Source organism: Primulina tabacum, chromosome 16, assembly GCF_025594145.1.
Source record: "Primulina tabacum isolate GXHZ01 chromosome 16, ASM2559414v2, whole genome shotgun sequence".
In the NCBI taxonomy this organism is placed as follows: Eukaryota; Viridiplantae; Streptophyta; class Magnoliopsida; order Lamiales; family Gesneriaceae; genus Primulina; species Primulina tabacum.
Window position 1 is genome coordinate 23,564,225 of NC_134565.1, and position 15,911 is coordinate 23,580,135.

General features: G+C 36.4%; 1 protein-coding gene across 2 annotated transcripts; it reads right to left on the minus strand.

The window, feature by feature from the left end:
* Positions 1-556: 556 nt before the first annotated feature.
* Positions 557-3,641, minus strand: LOC142529792 (polyadenylate-binding protein-interacting protein 6-like). 2 transcript variants are annotated; one of them, XM_075635432.1, is made up of 3 exons: positions 3,524-3,641; positions 2,062-2,546; positions 557-971 (listed from the first exon to the last, which is right to left on the minus strand). In XM_075635432.1, the coding sequence occupies exons 2-3, from the start codon at positions 2,500-2,502 to the stop codon at positions 801-803; spliced, it is 612 nt and encodes a 203-aa protein (XP_075491547.1). In that variant the 5' UTR covers positions 2,503-2,546; positions 3,524-3,641; the 3' UTR covers positions 557-800. The 2 variants fall into 2 exon arrangements, with proteins under 2 accessions (XP_075491547.1, XP_075491548.1); XM_075635433.1 differs by having other exon boundaries at positions 2,062-2,528; positions 3,524-3,614.
* Between the last annotated feature and the right edge of the window lie 12,270 nt (positions 3,642-15,911).

Below are 15,911 nucleotides of genomic sequence, written 5' to 3' on the forward strand. Positions count from 1 at the left end.
CCCGAGGACCGCCCATGTTTTTAAGAAATTATGCAATGTTTCAAATACTCTGATTTCACGTTATTGTGTACGATATTTAAACAAGTGTTTTCAGCAAACTTTATTTGTGATCTTTTCCTTGCAAATATTTTGAATGATCATTTTATTGTTATCGAAATTTTAAGGTTTCTATTTAATTAAGAAAATTTTTATTTTTCCGTAAATTTTAAAGTAGTTTAAAAGTACGGTACGTTACAAAATCCATCGTAAAAAAGAAGATGCAGGGAAAAGTATTTGTTGTTGTAGTTCTTTTACATGTCTCGAAGTTCAAAAGGTGAGACTTGGGGTTTTGTTCAAGAAGTAAGCGGAGGTATGATAGGAAAAAAGAAGTCAATTTCTATTGGATTTAATCGAGAAAATATCGTGAGTTGTCATCCTCATTGGGAAATCAGTTTGATAACTTTTCAATCTTTTGAGTGGGCCCAAGATATGCGTAAAAAATAGAACATTTTAAATTAATCCATACGACGCTCACCCACACTACCAAACACTGCTTTTGGAGAAGTGTTCTGATAAAAAAGAAAAACTATAATTGCGAATAAAAAAAAGTTTCATGCCAACAATTACTATCTTAAAAATTCGAGATCATTAAGAAAACTTTAAAACAACACGATACCATCACAACAATCGTCGAACTATCAATCAAATCCACAAGCTATACAACAAAAATGAAGAGACTTTAAAAGGAGAAAAAGGAAAGATTTGTTTTCTACAATTTGTATCCACAAGTGCGAAGGACAGTAAAAATGCTAATGTCGCCTTCAAAAAGTTGAGCTAGCAGAGGGCAAGCTGGGCGAAGACATTGAAGATCCAGCTTCTCCTGCCACGCCCTTTTGTTTTAGCGATGCAAAGTCACCAAAAGAACCAGGTTCTGGCACATCCTCTATGTCCAATGTGTCAGGAAGCTTTTCAGAGAAATCTACATGGTCATGCTGCACAATTTGAAAAAATGCCGTACATCATTATCAAGCAAGTCCAAATTTCAAACTAGTAGAATCAGCTCAACTTGCAAGAATTCATCAATTAATTCAATACAACAATCTAGAAGCAGAAAGCACAAACTCAGATGATTTGGGAAAGTTAATGAAGTTTATCGATGACACCAAGACCTGAAAGATTAACAAATCATGTGTCCGCCAATCTCAGACAATGTTCGGTAAGCGTATAAGAGAAGATTATAAAAACAAGCCAAAATCCAGGAGTAGAAGTACCGGTATAAACCTCCTAAACAGAAGAAACTACAATCAATAATACCTCAAGACATTGTCAATATTCTACTAGAAAACATGTCTACGTCTTTAAAATAGCGCAAGTTATAAAACCTCAAGGGTTTCAGCTCCGGTTCTTCTATATTTTTTGTCCAAGCATCAATTTCCAATTGCTCAACTCCTCTTTCTTCTAATGGCAATTAGTACTTACTAACATGGTGAGTGTAAGTACTATAAGCTTCTGCTGCATTTGGCTCGAGATTTTTGGAATTATTACAAATTTGAGTCTTGCTTCCCTTCAATTTTTTTTTCTTCATACTAGATCTTATTGATTAATGATGAACACATACTGAAAATACCCATGCACATAATTGGACACACAAAGTGAACACCCATGTACAAAAATAGATGCACATGATGAACAGCAAAACATATTATACAGAAATTGCATAATTCAAGGAAAAAATTGGAAGCATTCATATAAAAAACAGAAAATATGAAAATGACAGAGACCATTTAATATTCTTTCATATTCTTTGGATAAATTGCCATTTCAAAAAAATGAACTTCGAAAAAATCTTGAGGCTCTTCTCTAAGGACAACTATAACAAAAGAACCACCAAGGAAAACAAAAGCACATAAATCCCGGAAGTCTTTTACTTGTCATTTTTTAGAATAATACTAATATCAAATGCAGAACACGGAAGGTAGCGAAATACTACTGGTACAATAGGGGGAATACTTCGTAATCAAATCAGAATGCATGCACAAAAGTTTAAATAATTCAAAAACTTTTGTAGTTAAAAAAGACAACCTCAAGATGATTCAGCATGTCAACTGTGGCATCTAAATCACCTCTGTTGGCCATATAGGCTTCAGAAATAGACTCTTCTGATATTCCAGGAAATGTCATCTGAAGATATGCTAAATCCATATCAGATTCTTCATCAGAGTTTGACCTTTCAGGCATATCATTTTGATAATAAGATGACGAAGCATAAATCTGGCCAGCATGACGATCCTTCCATTTAGAAATCTCAGCAGATTGGAAAGCAGCAGCATTAGGTAAATAATTACTCGAGACATTTCCGAGCTGTCCTTGGGTATTTCCTGGTTGATGTCCAAGCCAAGCCTTGTTCTCATTCTGCAATTCTAGAAGTATATTTGAATCCTTGCTCTTATCAACAGCCACTCTTTTTGAGAGTGGTACGTATGATGATGCATGGGGATTCAAAGTGGACGATCCAGGCTTCATCACTGCAAATCCGCACACTCCACGACCTGGTAAAGGAATTTCCACTTCGGACAAGCCAAAACAAAAAACAATTTTTTTAACAAGAAACCACAAAACATCAAAGATCAATGAATAACAAGAAAACCAATTGATGGAATTGATTCACGATCATAAAGCTAATATGTCAGATTATAAAATTCACGATCATACAGAATTCCATTAGTACTCAGGCAAATCAATATAACATGAATAAACTAGTTCAATTTAGAGAACTCTGTTAAATGAGATTGTTCCAAAGAACTAATGTTGAATGTGATCTGATACATTTAGCAAGGCAAATCAAGATCTTTTGGCAATACATATACCAATGATTTTTTCACATATATACAGAGAGGCAATACAATTTCTCATGTTTACCCAACTTTGCTCTTTTTCCCCAGAGATCTTTATTAATGAAGTTTCCCATGCTAATATGAGCTTTCCTGAAGGTGGATATAATGGGACTTCCGTTTGTTAGTTTGTAATTTTTGAAGAGGTTTCGGCATCGCCCCAATTTATTATTTTTGTCCTTTCTAATGCCTAACCCTTGCTCTTACCATGGTGGTTTTCCTTAAATATTTTAAGAACACAAGAATTCATCAGACCATCTTGATCAAGATAAATCATAAACCGATTAACACAAAACAAATTATTTAATTCAGGTGCAAAAACATACGAACGCCGGGAGATTTCACTTTAAGATAAATTAATGGAAACTTAAAACTTTATTCAGTTTCGAGAATACCATAAATAATCAGAATAGTCTCCAATTCCATTCATTCGTAAGAAAACAGAAACAAATTAAAAATCAGGTTTATATATACGTGATCATACACGGATTTCACATCAAAGAAGGAACAGCATGTTTCGTCAATTTGAATAATACAATAATTGATAAAAAGCGTCTCAAATTCAAAGAATCGGACTTATGAACAAAATCTTGGTAATTCACAGATCAAATCAAGAATCCAACGAATGTAATTCGATATACAAAAGAAAAAACCTTGATTCTGCGATCGCTGTAAACTTTAGAGTGTTGTCATCCCCAGGAAGAGAAGAAACGAAGAAACAACCGTGAATATAGCCTTGGGGGATTTTACAATAGATAAATAACAACTATTTTTCACTTTTTTAACATTAATATATATTTATTTATACTAATACAATTTTTTTAATTTTATTTATCATATATGTTTCTAATAAAAAAATGCAAGTGTGAATATTATTAAATGAGTAAAAAGATATTTTGGTATAATAATTATTATTTGAACTAGTTCCTAGTCTTTTTTTATGAGACTACATTGGATTTATTTAAATTTCATATAAAAATTGATACACTATTATAGAAATATATTGAATACCGTATATATTAAATCTTTGAAAGGATAAAATGATCATTATAAAATTATTAGGAGTAAAGTGGAAATATAAAAAATAATAGAGATAACACTGACAAAAAACAAAAAAGTCATCGCATAGTATATGTGTTAAAGATCGACACTATAAAAAAAATAGTCTTATATGTCAAGAACTTGAGATTGCGAGAGCATTTGAAGAATTTTCATTCAAAAGAACTTGTTCTTTTCTACAATTACCAACCTATTTATATATTTCTACCTAGGGATGGTAACTTTCCCCACGGATTTGAGGTCTCGCGGGAAAAACTTGAAACGGGGATGCCCGATTTTTTCGGGTTTGGGTTCGGGTTCGAGTATTTTTATAAATTTCCGATGTAATTCGGGGCGGGTATGAGATTACTATCCCCATCCCCGAAATCCCCGAACTCGTCCCGAAAATAATATCAATAATAAAATAATAGTATTATTAATATTAATAATATAATAATCATATTATTTTTTAAAATATTAATAATCTTATAATTATTAATATTGATATTAATATTAATATTGTCTCTAATAATAATAGATAATAATAACTTTGGTTTGAGAAAATCTCCGAATTCGTCATCGTCTTGCCATATTAATATTTTTGAAATGGGAATGGGGACGGGGATGAGAAGTTGATCCCCGAAGTTTCGGCTTTGGGGATTCCCCGAACCCGAAAAAGCGGGGATAAGGGCGGGTATGGGGGTGGGGATGTAATTCGGGGATGGGGATGGTAATGGCAAACCCGACCCGGCCCATTGACATCCCTATTTCTACCAAAGAAACAAAGAATAAGAGTACCACTAATTTAGCTATGAAGCCTACTCTTGTTTTGTTAGAACTTGACATAAATTCAACACTTGGACAATAAAAATTGATGTTGTATTCTTCTCGAAACCTTTGTAATGATGTCTGAACAGTTGTTGATTCGCCGGAACATATGTTGATTCAATGAACATCTCATGTATGTTATATTTTGTTAGATGTCAATCAATATCGATATGTTTAGTTTTGTCATGATATAATAGATTTGCAACGATATGAATCACTGCCTTGTTAATGCAATACGACAAAGTTGGTTTGAGCAAATAAACTCCAGTGTCTTTCCAGCTTATCTCACAAGCTGACGACCTCGATACAGTACTTATTTCTTTGATTTCCAAGATACCAAATATTCACTTAACTGAACACAATATCTTGTGACTGATTCCTGCTCAAGGCACATGCTACCCATTCTAAATCACAATTTACTGTTAAAATAAGAGAATGTTTTGTTAGGCAGAAAAATTCAAAGTCAAGGACTTCCTTTCAGATACTTCAGGACTCTTGCTACCTCCATGTGTGATACTTTTGGGGCGTGAAAAAACTGACTCAAGGTTTTGTTAGAGTAACTGTCCAACAAATCTACTTGTGATTTCAGCTTTATATACTCTAATGTAAAACAATTTTTATTTTAATAATATTTTACGATTTTGTTCGATTATGGCATTATATTTTGTGACGTCCGAAAAATCAGTCCACGTAAACGCATGCATGCAAATTATTTTAATTGCTTAATTGTTTAATTTAATTGTTTTTAAATGATTGCATGATATTTATTATATGATTAAATGTATGCTTGCATGATTAAATGATTATGTGACATGTTTTCATGAAATTAAGGATTTTACCCGAATATTCGATAATAGATAGGGGAAAGGAGACCAGGGACGACCAAGACAAGTGTAGAGCCCAAATTCAGTACATGTAAAATCCATGCATTTAATTAAATTATTAAATCATTTATTTAATTTTAAAATGAGTTTAGCTATGCACGATTTATGAAATTTCATTATTTTAATTTATTTATATTTATGTTATGCACGTTAAAATATTTCTCGAGCTTCATGTTTCAGGCGATTATTCGATGCGGGATCGAGGAATAGAGACCGACGACGATTTTGGCAATTTTAAAATCGGGTATTTTATTTTAAGTTAGAAAGGGCATTTTAAATGATTTATTTAGTTTTTTAGCATTTTAAATCCAAACTTATTTATTTGGTGATTTAGGAATTTAAAACCTTTAAAGTTTATCAAGTTTGTATTTTAAACTTTAATTTGTGGTTTGTTAGTAAAGTTAAAGGTGGGTTAATATTTCAATTAATATTTTAATTAGCATTCTTAATTGTGTAATTAAGCAATAATTTTCCCTAATTTAACTACACAACTCACGCACACACTATCTCACACACTCACTCACGTCTACACACACACACGCACTTTATTTCCTTCCCATTTCATTTTATTCTCTTAAAAGAAAACCTAGGGTTCACAGAGAAAACATCAGCAGTCACTCCCCTTCAAATTTTTCCAGCGATTTTCATTGGGTTTCTTCAAGAAAATCGAGCCACAAATCATTCCGGATCAACCTTCGCATCTTCCCCGCTTCGGTGTCGTCGGTTCGGTAACTTTAAACATTAAAGGCACGTATATTCTATTATTCATGCGTCGATCTCGTCATATTATGTGTTGTGATGATTATTATGTGTAAAAATTCATGTATGATGTACAAAGTTTGAGCAGAAATTTGTTGGATCGATTTTTGAAACTTTTTTGGATCTAAAACTCGAAATTTGCTGTCATTTTAATTACTGCGACTTTTCGATCGATTTTCTGGAAACTTTCAACATATAAAACGTAGAACTTTTTGATACCTTCGATTTGACAGTAAACTAAAAATATTTGGATAAGAAATGAGTGAGTTATGATCGTTTTCGTGGGACTGCTCAAACTGCATTTTTCTTAAAAATGCGTTCTTGATATGTTTTTGAAGTTTTATTGTTGCAGGCTTTGTTGGGGATCGACGGGTGTTCGCTGCTGCATTTAAGTATGTTGAGTATGATGTTGCGATGGTTTTTGGTGTGTCGGTTCGCATCGATAGGCAATTGTCTGCATTAGAAGTCGTAGAATGCGTTTTGGTGTCAAATGTCGTGTTCACGGATTATGTTGCGTTGTTTGTGATGCGTATTTGTTTTGGAGTGTTTGTTTGAGTTTTAATCAGTGCCTTAGCATCCTAGGATGGGTCTTGAGGTGTTGGTTCACGGTCCTTATGATCGAGTGAGTAGGATTAAATCACAAGTGTAGGGAATTCTGTTTGTTCACAATTCCAGCACCTACACGGACCCGAAGCCGGACCCTTACACGGGGTCCATGCTCTTTTTCCTTCGAAATGCGAATTTCCAGCACCTACCCGGACCCTTACACAGGGTCTGTGTACTCCTTTTAAAAAAAAATTAAATTTTTTTTGGGATTGCTTTGGGGTTTGATGTAATAATTTAGTATGATAATTAAACAAGGTCAATTTTCGAGAGATTTAAAACGTCATAATGAAATTTGTCATTTTGGGTGTGAACATGACTAATACGTCTACGTTATGAAATATAAGTGTTTGAACTCATGTTAGTACGTGCAACAGTGGCCCCAAGCGAGATCCAACGAATCTCTCAAGGCCAAGCAAGTATGTTCGACGTGCAAAAGAAAATATTTTTTATGTTTTTGAGGTATGCTAAATGTCTTGTGACCAAATTATGAATAGGTTTGGAAGTCGGTGAACGTGACCAAGGACCTCTCCACCCCGGTAAAGCATGATCGGGTTTAGATTAGGATGGGAAAGCGGTAAAGAATGACCAGGGACCAATCCACCTGGTAAAGCATGACCGGGGATCTCATGTATGTGGCAGTGGATTTTCCCTGTCAGCCCAGTACCGTTGTTTAGTCTGATCAGGTCTATTTATGTATGGTTCACTTGCTTTGAAACATATCTCTACGCAAAATGATGAAGTTTATGTATGTTATAGTATGTATGAAGCAAGCATGTTTATGAATAGTTTTATGATGATGGCACATCTACGTTTATGCTATTATATTTCAAGTTTCAAGTATGTACATTTTACTTTAAAGATGCATGTGGTTTTATTATGTAGTACTTGCTATCTCCAGTGTATACATGTTGAGTCTTTAGACTCACTAGACTTGATCGATGCAGGTGAGGATGAATTTGAGGAGACGATGGGTGGGAATCAATGAGCCAACTTGGACTGTGCATGAGGCTAAACCCGAGGACCGCCCATGTTTTAAGAATATTTTTATGCATGTTGATTCGAGTACTCTGATTTTCATGAAGTGGTTTATTACGTTTAACGATTACTACTTTTGACAAACTTGGTTGTGGTTGTTTTGTTGCAATCGTTTTAGACGAGCAAGTTGTTGTAATGCAAATTGAAAGTTTATTTTGTATTTAAGAAAATTTTAATTTTTCCGCATATTTTAAAATAGTTTGAAAGTATGGTACGTTACAGTTGGTATCAGAGCGGTGTTCTTGTAAAGGGTTATGCCTAAGCTCACGAAGCCACATGTCAAGTCTGTAAGTTTTAAGGTTTTGAATTATTTCATGTAGTAAGCATTAAGTCATGATTTCAGCATGTCCATGTTTGAAGTTCAGATTATGTGCATCTTATGCTATTGATATTATATTCGTGCATGTTGGGTTTACGTGTTGGGTAAATTGTGGAACAGTATGCCTCCCAGACATAGGATTGTGCATGAGGCGGGCGATGAGAATAGAGAAGCTCAAGATGAGGAGAGGGCCACACCTCCTTGTCCACCCCCAGACATGCAGGCTCAGATGCTTGCAGGGATGACCCAATTCTTCGCACAATTTGCGGGGAACCAGGCTACAGTGGATACAGGGGCGAGGCTCGGCCGGAGGACTGTGTATGAGAGGTTTAGGAGGATGGATACTGACCCGATGATAGCGGAGGGATGGATTAAATCCATCGAGGTAATATTTGATTTCATGGAGCTGCAGGATGCAGACAGAGTGATACGAATCCTCGTACGAATGAAAGGCAAGCACGAATATGTAAATCGCACCCTCAATTCAATAACAAACAAGGAACGATTATTTTGTCCCGATCTTTTGAAACAAGTAACGATTTTGTGATATTCACCTCTAAGCGATTATAACTTAGCAACAAATATCAACGATAAAACAATTGAATTTCAAACGAACCTTCAAAGAACTTGTTTTGACAATCCGTGCGAAGAACAATCGACAAACGCCACAAAGATGAAAATCTTTGATAAGTTTGATTTGGTTTTCTTCTTGTGAAGAACAAAGCTAAAAGCTTTGAAAATTGAGAGAACTCAATGTATTTGATATCAATCTTCAATTGTCTCGTTTTTTGTCATTACAATGCATTATATAATTAATAAAACCCATAAAAAGTAGTGTAGAAAGCATTAAAGAAGATAACTAGCAACTTTGACACGGAAGTTGACAGTAGACCGCGGGTGCGCTGTATACTGGACCGCGGGTGCGGTGTGGCTTCGGCTAAGTTCGAATAAAAGGACCGCGGGTGCGGTACTTTTATGAGCGCGGGTGCACTTGCCTTCCGCGGGTGCGCTCGCCTTCTGACCGCGGGTGCGGTATAGCTTCGGCAATATTCTCTTAAATTTGATTATTATGGACCGCGGGTGCAGTCCCTGAACTGGCGCGGGTGCGCTGTACCTTCGGCAATTGCACTTGAATAACATTCCAAAAACCTCCAATATTATTCCCATGATTCTCAACCTCCTCTAATTTAGACATCCAACTTGTAGGACTTCCTTGATAGCTCATCATGAGTCCTTGAAGTGCATCTTTAAACTTCTTACTTCGTCCCTTCGTTATAGGTCCTTCGGGCAACTCCAACGACTCCCATGCTTTCTTTGGTGCTTGATCAACCACGTTTGCAACATTCTCCCCTTCTTGAAAAGGATTTGTCCTCAAATTTTGATCATCTCCTACATCAAACAACTGAAAGATCACTAACATTAAAAGTAGAACTGACATTATACTCACCTGATAGGTCTAATTTGTAGGCATTGTCGTTGATCTTTTCAAGCACTTGAAATGGTCCATCACCCCTAGGTAAGAGTTTTGAACGTCGCTTTTCTGGAAATCTTTCCTTCCTTAAGTGCAGCCACACCCAATCTCCCTTTTCAAAAACCATCTTTTTCCTTCCCTTGTTGGCTTGCTTCGTGTATTGTAAATTCTTCTTCTCGATGTTATCCTTGACCTTCTCATGCAAACTTCTAACGAATTCAGCTTTCTTCTTGCCATCCATATTCAACTTTTCACTCACAGGTAAAGACATCAAATCCAACGGAGTCAAAGGATTAAAACCATATACAATTTCAAATGGTGAATAATTCGTAGTAGAATGCACACTACGATTATAAGCAAACTCAACAAATGGTAAACAATCCTCCCAATTCTTTAAGTTCTTTTTAAAAATAGCACGCAAAAGTGTTCATAAAGTTCTATTGACAACTTCAGTTTGTCCATCCGTTTGAGGATGACATGTAGTAGAAAACAACAATTTTGTGCCAAGTTTAGCCCATAACGTTTTCCAAAAATAACTCAAGAATTTAACATCACGGTCCGAAACAATAGTCCTAGGCATGCCATGTAGCCTAATGACTTCTCTAAAGAATAGATCTGCAATGTGAGATGCATCATCAGTTTTGTGAAAAGCAATAAAATGAGCCATCTTAGAAAATCTATCCACAACAACAAATATAGAATCCCTCCCCTTCTTTGTCCTAGGCAACCCCAAAACAAAGTCCATAGAAATATCAACCCAAGGTTCACTAGGGACGGAAAGTGGTGTATACAAGCCATGTGGTTGTGTTTTAGATTTAGCTTGTCTACAAGTAATGCACTCATCACAAACACGCTCAACGTCATGTTTCATGTGTGGCCAATAGAAATGTTCATGCAATGCACTTAAAGTTTTAGCCACACCAAAATGCCCCATTAAGCCACCCCCATGTACCTCCCTAACAAGTAATTCACGAATGGATGATCTAGAGACGCACAACCTATCTTCTTTAAACAAGAAACCATGATGCAAATAAAATTTGTCATGTGTACCATGCATACATGTTTCAAATACATTCTTAAAATCCTCATCTAGCACATATAATTCCTTCACATGCTCAAACCCCAAAACTTTAGACTCCAAAGTAGAGATTAGTACATACCTCAGTGATAATGCGTCAGCCACTACATTTTCTGTCACGTCCCGAAACTCGGGAATGACACCGGCGTTGTTTAACAATCACACAATCGCAACAACAAGCCTCTTGTAGCACAGTATAAACCGAACCAGTTTATATATCATAATCTTAAATTAAATAACCATTGTCTTTACAATTCCTAAAATAAATAAGACGACATAGTTTTAATGCGGAAACGTAAATCTACTTAGAAATAACTTAAACTGTATTCCTTGAACGTTCACCATCCCCAGAACTGTTCGGACTCCTCATCCTCGAGTTCTTCTTCGGGCTTATCTGGGAAGGGTTGTAAGGGGGTGAGTATTTGGGAATACTCAGTAAATGGGGGAAAATCGAGCACAATAAAGACAACATGCATAAATTTCGAGAATAAAACATGACTTGCATACATACTTCATAAACATGCATAACATTGACACAGCACTGCGACTCATCTACTTTCTACGGTTTACTGACGTCAGTCCCTAATTTTTACTCATCTAAGGGGGCGAGGTCGTATAGCGGTTATGTCCCCCACCGCGTAAGGGTACGTCGTGGTTGGGATTCCCTCCCGTATACAGTCGACTCCTCACAGTGCTTTTGAAATCGTATGACAATTACACGAAAAGAGTAGAAAGGAGATTGTACTCGACTATTTATTTTTCTTGTAAAAATCGAAAACATGCATACCCGAATCCGAAATTTTAAAGTTTAAAATTAAGCCCACTTACTGAATATTTGATGCTAAAAACGTGGATGATTGGCTTAGAAGATAGGTCGCTCCTTCATCCTCACTTCGGCGGCACTTCGGCGCGATTTTCCTTGGTACGACTTTGAGTGGATTCGGGTAGAGTTTGGCTATGGAGAGGCTGCTGAATTTTTCCTTACCTTGTTTGTACTTGATGATGTAGGAAAATGTACCTATGAATGCAACCCACTTGGCATGCCGCTTGTTCAATTTCTGCTGCCCCTTAAGGTACTTAAGAGACTCATGATCCGTGTGAATCACAAACTCTTTAGGCCTCAAGTAGTGTTGCCACACCTCCAAAGTCCTCACAAGCGCGTACAACTCCTTGTCATACGTTGGATAGTTCAGCGCTGCTCCATTGAGTTTCTCACTAAAATACGCCACGGGTCGTCCTCCTTGCATCAAAACACCACCAATACCTACACCTGAAGCATCACATTCAATTTCAAAAGTATTAGAAAAATCAGGCAAAACAAGTAAAGGCGCATTAATTAACTTTTGTTTAATAATATTAAAAGACTTCTCTTGCTCTTCGCCCCAATGGAATGGAACGTTCTTCTTAATCACCGCCGTCATCGGTGCCGCCAGTGTGCTAAAATCTTTTACAAACCTCCTATAGAAGCTTGCAAGACCATGAAAGCTTCGAACTTGACCAACAGAAGCAGGCGTTGGCCAATCTAGAATAGCACTTACCTTGTCCTCATCCACTTGTATCCCCTGCGAACTTACCACAAAACCAAGGAAGACAAGTTTGCTTGTACAAAAATCACATTTCTTTAATTAGCATATAAATTTTCAGCCCTTAGTGTGATTAGCACAATTCTCAAGTGATTAACATGCTCATCCAAGTCTTTGCTATATACTAGGATATCATCAAAGTAAACAACAACAAATTTTCCTATGTATGCACGCAAGACATGGTTCATTAACCTCATAAAGGTGCTAGGAGCGTTAGTTAAGCCAAAAGGCATGACCATCCACTCATATAACCCGTACTTGGTTTTAAAAGCTGTTTTCCACTCATCACCTTCTCTCATCCTAATTTGGTGATATCCACTTTTCAAATCAATCTTGCTAAAAATACAAGCACCATGCAACTCATCTAACATATCATCTAGTCTAGGTATGGGATGCCTATACTTAATGGTTATGTTATTGATTGCCCTACAATCTACACACATACGCCATGAGCCATCTTTCTTAGGAACTAATAAAACAGGTACAGCACAATGAGACATGGACTCACGCACGGAATCCCTATCTAATAATTCACTTACCTGTCGTTGAAGCTCCTTGGTCTCCTCCGGATTGCTTCTATACGCTGGACGATTTGGTAATGCACTTCCGGGACAAAATCAATTTGGTGCTCAATCCCCCTCAATAGTGGTATTCCTTGAGGTAGCTCCTCCGGAAATATATCATCAAACTCCTGCAAAAGGGAAACAACAATGCTCGGAAGATTTCCGGCTATATCACTTGTGTTAAAGATAATCTCTTTGTAAAGAATCAACACAAGTGTATCATGTGTGTGCAGCAATTGTTTCATGTCACTCTTTTGGACCATATATATTTTCTTTTTGGTATCTTTCCTCTCATTTTCTTTTTCCTCATTTTTCTTTTGTATGGCTATCTCAATTTTTTTATCACTTTTGTTTTTAGCCATTTCATTTTTCTTTTCAAAGGCCATCTCACTTTTTAATTCACTCTTTCTTTCGGCCTCATCTCTCTTCTTTTTTTTCAATTGGTCCTCCAACACTTGTTTTGGTGACAAAGGAAGTAAAACAATGGGTTCTTTCTTGAGTACAAAAGAATATTTATTTCTAAACCTATCATGTGTCACTTGCCTATCATATTGCCATGGTCTTCCTAACAAAATATGACAAGCATGCATTGGTACCACATCACACAATACCTCATCAACATACTTCCCAATCGAAAACGCAACCAAAACTTGTTTGTTCACCTTCACTTCAGCACAGTCGTTCAACCACTGTAGCCTATATGTTTGAGGATGTTTCAAAGTAGGCAAGCTCAATTTTTCAACCATCTCAAGACTAGCAACATTGGTACAACTTCCTCCATCTATAATAACGTTGCAAACTTTGCCACTGACAAAACATCTAGTATGGAAAAAGTTTTCCCGCTGATTCGTCTCCTCTTCTTTGACTTGGGCACTCATGATATGCCTAGTCACTAATGCCTCACCCACAACTGCTTCATATCCCTCATCAGGATCCTCTAATGCAGGCATCTCATCTTCATCCTCTCCATCATCTCCCTCACTATGAGATTCATACTCCCCATAATTATTCAACACCATCACCCTTTTATTGGGACATTGGCTAGCAATATGTCCAATTCCTTGACACCTAAAACATTTAATATCTCTAGAACGATTAATAGGAGTTTCAGGTTTACCTTGCATTCCCTGCTTAGGCGCCTCCTGTTTAATGTCAACTTTGGGCTTGACCACTACCTTGCTTTCTTCACGTTTAACAACGTTGGAACGCCAAGGTGTTGATGTATTCCCAGTTTGTGTGGTATGACCAACTCCTCTCCTCTTGAGTTATTGCTCCACTTTTATCGCCATTTGCACCATTTCATCTAGATCCAAGTAATGTCTAAGCTCCACTTGGTCTTGAATTTCCCTGTTCAAACCACACAGAAAACGAGCCATACTAGCCTCACTATCCTCATCTATGTTTGCTCTAATCATGACTACTTCCAATTCTTTATAGTAGTCCTCAACACTCTTCACACCTTGTCTCAAAGTTTGTAACTTCTTAAACATTTATCTATAGTAGTGATTTGGTACAAACCTCTTCCTCATTACGCTTTTCATCTCCGCCCAAGTTTCTATAGGCCTCTCATTGCATCTTCTCTTAGTGGTCACTAATTGATCCCACCAAATAAGTGCATAATCAACAAATTCAACCACGGCCAACCTAACCTTCTTTTGTTCGGAATAATGGTGACAATCAAATACAAATTCAACTCGCTTTTCCCATTCTAAATAAGCCTCTGGATCCGACTTACCATGGAACGACGGAATTTTCATCTTAATGCTACCTATGTTATTATCTTCCTTATTCCCATCATCGTACCTACCACGTAAGGCTTCTCTTCTTCCTCTACCAAATCCTCTACCTCTTCCGCTTCTACCCCAATTCTCGTTTTGGCTCTCCTCTTCTCATTCCAAATCATAATCATTCTCTTCTTCATCCACTCTACCCAAACCTTTAGGCTTAGATTTATTTTCACTCGTACTAACTTCAAGCCTATCCAACCTCTCATATAAATGATCCAACTCGGCCCTCAACATTCTACTAAAATGCCCAAATAACGCCTCCATTTGAACCTTAGATAACCCTTGGTTCGAACTCTCTCCTACTTCCCTCTCCATTTTAATTTCAGATTTTGTACCTGCAATAAAATGTTAGTAGAAATAAAAATTTTCCTCACCCAAATTCTCACGATCACTCCAAAGAAATAACACTCGCACTCAAATGTTTTTTTCACTAGAATTTGATAGTTCTCTCAAAGGTGCGCTAAATCTTTATATATATATATTATTGTTATTTTTTTTATCAAACTAACAAGATTTAACTTGTGAACACTTGCAACTATTTCACATGGATTGCACAAAAACAAGAACGACAGAATAACACTGAACAAATTTTTCGGGAATTCTAGATTATCAAAAGATGATAGAAATAACGCAGATATTAAAATAGAACAAAGGATAACACAAAACTTGAAACAGAACAAATTTTTGTTTTTGTTTTTGGTAGATATGACAATAGAAACAAAAGGATACCACAGATCTGAAAACAGAATGAAATTTGAGGACAGATCTGAAAAATAACAACAATGATGCTTACTTGAATTCAATAAGCCAAACTCTGATACCAAATGATACGAATCCTCGTACGAATGAAAGGCAAGCACGAATATATAAATCGCACCCTCAATTCAATAACAAACAAGGAACGATTATTTTGTCCCGATCTTTTGAAACAAGTAACGATTTTGTGATATTCACCTCTAAGCGATTATAACTTAGCAACAAATATCAACGATAAAACAATCGAATTTCAAACGACCTTCAAAGAACTTGTTTTGACAATCCGTGCGAAGAACAATCGACAAACGCCACAAAGATGAAAATCTTTGATAAG